The sequence below is a fragment of the Acyrthosiphon pisum genome, chromosome A1 (genome assembly GCF_005508785.2).
Source record: "Acyrthosiphon pisum isolate AL4f chromosome A1, pea_aphid_22Mar2018_4r6ur, whole genome shotgun sequence".
NCBI lineage: Eukaryota > Metazoa > Arthropoda > Insecta > Hemiptera > Aphididae > Acyrthosiphon > Acyrthosiphon pisum.
Genome location: NC_042494.1, coordinates 120,213,248 through 120,219,215, shown reverse-complemented (window position 1 = coordinate 120,219,215; position 5,968 = coordinate 120,213,248). Strand labels below are relative to the sequence as shown.

At 27.9% G+C, this 5,968-nt stretch overlaps 1 protein-coding gene across 3 annotated transcripts; it reads left to right on the top strand.

Moving 5' to 3' along the window:
• The first annotated feature begins 2,868 nt into the window (after positions 1-2,868).
• On the top strand, positions 2,869-5,757 carry LOC100572813. Of its 3 annotated transcripts, none has more exons than XM_029488167.1 (7): positions 2,869-3,106; positions 3,171-3,383; positions 3,484-3,631; positions 3,746-3,950; positions 4,046-4,160; positions 4,352-5,032; positions 5,363-5,757. In XM_029488167.1, the coding sequence occupies exons 2-5, from the start codon at positions 3,330-3,332 to the stop codon at positions 4,056-4,058; spliced, it is 420 nt and encodes a 139-aa protein (XP_029344027.1). In that variant the 5' UTR covers positions 2,869-3,106; positions 3,171-3,329; the 3' UTR covers positions 4,059-4,160; positions 4,352-5,032; positions 5,363-5,757. The 3 variants fall into 3 exon arrangements, with proteins under 3 accessions (XP_029344027.1, XP_029344025.1, XP_029344026.1); XM_029488165.1 differs by having other exon boundaries at positions 3,484-3,634; XM_029488166.1 differs by lacking the exon at positions 5,363-5,757 and adding an exon at positions 5,091-5,333 and having other exon boundaries at positions 3,484-3,634.
• The last annotated feature ends 211 nt before the right edge of the window (positions 5,758-5,968 follow it).

The following is a 5,968-nucleotide window of genomic DNA, read 5'->3' as shown; positions in this document are numbered from 1 at the left end:
CATCACATGCGAGTGTAGCGTCCTCTTAATAACACAAGTCATGCTAGCAAAATTATAAACTATATTTAAAATTAAGCAGCAAACTAAATAGTCAGGAGTAAAATATCGGCAACCAAATCATCGTAAACCGAATCTTCTGATCACGATAATATCTTAAATCGTGCTTCTGATCGAGTGTCGCTTTTATTATTTTTATATATTGTTTTATGATCAAACACGTGGCTTAATTTATATTTAAATATATTTAAGCCATAATTAAACACAATAAAGGTGCATTAAAGGCATACAGGCGTAAACGCATTACATACACGTGTCGTGTCGTGTATGTCGTGCGATTATCAGAATTCAAATCAATGGTATTAACTTTGTCCTAAACTTACTAAAAACCATTTTAATTTAGATAATTTTACTAAGATGAAGGTGAAATATGCTGCCCAGGTTAATATTACTTATACATAATACAATTTTAGTAGTTCATAGCCGTATTATAATGAGGTGTGTTTATCAGATTTTTAGTAAATCAATGGCAGACGGAATTAAATTTTATAACAGCAAAAATTATTCTGGTTTTACTGAATGTGAAGACACTATTAAGTTTACTCTTAAAATGAATAACCTTTTTGATGCTCTGAACCGAAAATTTCCTGCTAAAGGCATCAAATCAAATAGTCCTGATCTAGAGGTTTTTTAAGTGTTACATGTAGTGTGTATATATATGTACTTCTTCTGTGGCTGTCATACAATGGAAGTGTTAAAACATAATTTTTAATACCTAACAATAGTTAACATAGTTAACATGGAAATAACTTAAATTATGATTAATTAATTTAATTTTTAAGGTACTAAGAAATGCATTGAATTGGTTAAACAGTTAGGAAAGGAATTTGGAACAAAATTTAATAACTGATAATGATTTTCTGACAAAACAAACGGCAGAAGATCTAAGAATGACCATTCAATCTACAATAGATTTATCTAATTTCCTTTTAAATGATTATGTGGCTTTGCATATGTTTTGAGCAATAAATTCAATCAAGACCGTGTAGAGATATGATAGTTGATGTAGAAAATAAGCATCAAGTTCTAAACGTATTTTCATCTTAATCATAAAATATACCTATATAACATAAAAATAATAACAATGGACATTTTTCAGAAATTTTTTGGTATAATTAGGCAAACTGCAGGTCCAAATGACCATGCGTCAACACCGACATTTCTTCAATTATATCGAATGTTGTCAGTCTATTCAATAATTAAGCCCCCAAAATCGGGAAATTGTAGCATATTAGAAGGTACCTCCTACCTATATTTTATTTTGTGCAATTTAAATTATAATGTACCTATCTGTTTAATTAATATCTTGAATTTTCTATTTTAAGAAAATTGACCACTAATTTCTTTAGCTGACATCAAAAGTATAATTCATGACCAAAATAATTCTATTGAAAGAAATAAAAAGATTAAAAAGTTGAAAGTGAAGATTGATAGAATTGTTGAAGAAGGCTGTTGGACGTTTGATGATGTTTTTTCAGAACACAATTACAGTGATTTAGATTCTTCTGTATATGAGTGCATCGTTTATTTTTTAGCTGGGTAGTATAAATGTTATTAGTTCATCTTACTATCTATAGTATATTCTAGTTATGTCCAATAATCAATTACTTATTGATGTTACAATAATATTTATTATGTCTCGTTTCTCAGGTACATAACAAGGAGAATAATAAAAAAAAGTCAATGTACATTGTGCATTCAAAGTCTGACTACAGATTTGAAGTCAACACATTTGGCAGCTGATTTGGTTAATATTAAAACAAAAGGATATTTAGTTCATCCCCAACACAATTTATTTGACATTTTAGAAGCATTAGAACTGTGTTTTATGAAACATTCAGAAAAAGCAGATCCTTTTACCGACACATATGAAGAATTTTTTCAAAAAGAAAACTTACATTTATCATTTCAATGTGCTCTTCACAAAACTGAAATAATTATTGATATATTTGTATTATTTTGTAATGTATATAACCATGCGTATGAGACAACATACTTATGCTAGAAATAATGAAAATAAAAAAAGTAATAAAAGTAAAAAAAAAAATTCAAAATTAACAACTACATAAGGGGTCAATAAATATTTTTCCAACAAAATTCAATTGTAAGCATTTTAATTAGTTCTTTCATAATATTTAGCATATATATTTAATATTTATAAACATTAACTTTAATTTAATGTATAAAATATGTATATCAATATGTTTATAAGTCACTTGGTTTTAAAAGATTCCATATTTCCATGTAACAATAATTATTATATTTTTGAATAAATTAAAGAAATAATGAACAATATTTTTATTTATTTGTTAATTTATTAATGTGATTAGCTATGGTAACATCATAGACATATTAATAAATTATTATTATTTATTTATAATTTATTTATATGTCTATGGGTAACATGGTATAAGAGTTCAATAATAATTACTATAGAGGGCGCTAGTAAAACGCGACTTTTCGTCAGATTTGATAAGAACATTCGGCGCCGCTCAACGCTGTGATCCAATCACGATTATAAAGAACTTTATAATCGTGGATGCAATATAGGCCGACGTGCAACCATAGTATCTATATCTGTGCTATTAACTAAATGGACTGCGCCTTGAGCATAGAGTAATACTCTATGGCCTTGAGCAATAATGAATTAGACACATGATTTAAGATCTTAAATCGTGATCAGACAACATCTGAGAAGAAAAAATTAATATATATTTGATTTTTTCAAGACTTTTTACAATTGATAAGATATGATGGATAAAAAACATTGACCTATTATAAATGATAAAAAAGTTAAAAAACCCAATAAATTTTTTTTTTTTTGTTTTTACTTTCTGTCCAGCGTCTACTACCTTGTCACGTGTATTTTTAAAAGTAAAATGAACTCTACATTTTTAATTGTACCTAGTGTTGTTTTAAGTGTTATTACCATTTTTGAACGGTTGTTGTTGTTGTTATTGTTTTCATACTTCATCAAAATGGTTTTAATGTGCTCAGTTTCACTTTGTAAAAGTGTTTCATTGAAACAACACAATGTTAAACTACAAAAGTAAATATACAATATATTATATATGATATTGTATTTTTATTAATGATTTTGCCATTTATTATAGGTTTGCTACATCAAGAACTTAAGCATAAATGGCTAGATAGTATTGAGTCATACTATCCTAATTTTAAAATTAGCAAATTCAGTTTAGTGTGTAGTAAACATTTTGCTGAAATCGATTTTATTAAAACCACTAGATCAAAATCGTTTTCACTACGTAAAGATGCAGTACCCTCGTTGTTTGACGTTGAAGAATGTGTGCATGTTTTCAATGATAGTAAGTTATTGTATTGTTATACACTGTATTCCATTATGTTACCTATATACTTATAAATGTATAATATTATTACATTTTTATACTTAATATAATTACCTAGGTGAACATCAAGTTTATGGTGATTCTAGTATTATTAGCCTATCTACTGTTGATGTTATGGAAGTTGAACCAACATAATATTCATTTTGTAAAGATGCAGGACCTACGTTGTTTGACGATGAAGAATGTGTGTACGTTTTTAATGATAGGTAGTAAGTTATTGTATTGTTATACACTGTATTCCATTATGTTACCTATATACTTATTATAAATATTAAAATGTATAATATTATTAAATTGCTCTACTTAATATAATTACCTAGGTGAACTTTATGGTGATTCTAATATTCCTAGCACATCTATTATTGATGTTATGGAAACTTCCACAGGTGTAACTACACCACCAAAGATGAGTAATAATTCCAATATTTCTGGACCATCAAACGTTGATGTTATAGAAACTTCTATTTTGGATATTCAAGTACCAGTAACTCCAAAAAGAATGATGAATACCACCAATAAGTCCATGTAATTATTATTATTTATTTAGTTATGGCATTTTTTATTAGTTTAGTTATTGTTATTATTAAAAATAATATTATTACTAATATTGTGCTTTACAGGGAAAGAAAATAGGTCTATCTTAAAGGCAGCTAGCAGATTTATCATTTATATTGGTTACTTTTTATAAAACCCTATGAACAATTCAATTACAATCTCATAAAAATAAAAGTAAAGGTAAATTATATATTGTTTAAAAATAATTTGTCTGATAAAATACTATAGGTACTCTTAAGATTATTTCTGACCAGTTTGATGTATTTAAAGATATTGGTTTAATTGTAAGTGGCTCATCAGGCCAATATTGATAAACATAGTGTTTATTCCTTGGTGCAAATTTAATTTAAAAATTAATTTATTATTTTTAGATTTATTTCAAAATACAAAATTGATGACACTTAAGACATAACATTCACTCTTCTTCTTAATTGTATAACGCATCCATTGACCAAAAGAGATGTGCAGAGCAATGGGTTCAAAGACCACCAGACCATCATGTTGACTTGATTCTTGATGCATTTATTTTGACTGTTCACTGCCACCAAATTTGATCGCCCAAAAAAAGGCAAGCTGCACCAGGCAAATAACTATGGATATGGGATACAATTTGCTGTCCTTAGGTAGAGCAATACTAAATGGATTCGAACATAGTTATTACTCATTACTAGCCATCTTTGACTCAGGCCATGTCGAACTTTTCAGTGATGAGAAGTACCTCAAATTATGGTTTGTGGATGAGAAGGTTAGTTGACACAGTCATCCTTTTTCTCAACCATTCAACATGATATGCATTTACCCAAAAATGATGAGTATATATATTGATAAGATTGCGTGGGTTCAGTAGATTTGATTGCACGTCAGTGTCCTATGCATATGTTGCTGAACCGCGGGTTCGAAAACCTTTGCATTATTTTTTAATTAATACTCTATGCATTTTCTTTGATCCACTCCCTTCAAATTTGAGCACCTAAAAGATGTTCCAACATGAGACGAGACCGTGTCAATCTTTCGATTTTTGGGAATTCAAAGTATATCAATAAATCAATATGGTAAGCATAAATTATGAAAAGTAAAATTAATATTGTAATTGTAATTGTATCTGTCAAGATATGTTTTAAAATTTGTTACTATAAACATTGGTTAAATAATACACAAATCGACCACACATATAGAAAAAATGGCATTCACCAATTAGATTCAACTGATAGATATATAATCTGTTATACCTTATTCTATGTACATTATAATATAAATGCTTATGGCTGGCTGCAGCCAAGTAGTAGAAATAGTCTACTTTTCTTATGAATCTATCTTAGTATCATATAGTGATGTCGTCATTAGTATTGTTTAATCAATGGTATACATTTTATTGATTTCAGATTTTATAACAAGACTGGCCAACTTAACAAATACCTTTTTCATTGATACTTCAATCAATATTTTTGGATTTTTATATTTACATGCATTCCATTTGTGATGAATAATATCAGTTACCTGTTCGTGTACGTTGCAACTACAATATAATAAAGCAGCTTGTAAAATTATGTATGTATCCGTAGGGAAGTTATCATATAGTACTGAATACTATTGACAAATTGTTTGCATTATTATTTGTAGTCTAACTAAAAACCAGATTTTTGGACTCATTATAGTGTTAATTTTTTAAGATACAATTAACAAGATATTAATGTCCGCTGCCACTAGTTCTCGGGATAGGTTTTTAGTGGCAAAAACCTTTCCTCACATTGTTAATTAACCGTTTCAACTGTACCAACAATAATCCCTACAATAGCTAATGGCAATAATTGCCAGGCTCACATTCACTAATATAAATAATATAAAGAAAAATATTATAATTCTATTGTTATTTTAATGAGTATTAAAATTGATTATTAGCAACAATTATCTTAAAATAGTAGAGATTATTTATCAGTCAATGTGACAAACTATCCTATTTTCTAATAAACTCTTTTATATTATTGTGA

Bases quoted from the DNA above. Each gene is read 5' to 3' on its own strand.
- LOC100572813 (XM_029488165.1), top strand. From the start codon at position 3,330: ATGCAGTACCCTCGTTGTTTGACGTTGAAGAATGTGTGCATGTTTTCA. The intron at 3,384-3,483 runs GTAAGTTATTGT...ATAATTACCTAG, and splicing joins TGTGCATGTTTTCAATGATA to GTGAACATCAAGTTTATGGT. The intron at 3,635-3,745 runs GTAAGTTATTGT...ATAATTACCTAG, and splicing joins TACGTTTTTAATGATAGGTA to GTGAACTTTATGGTGATTCT.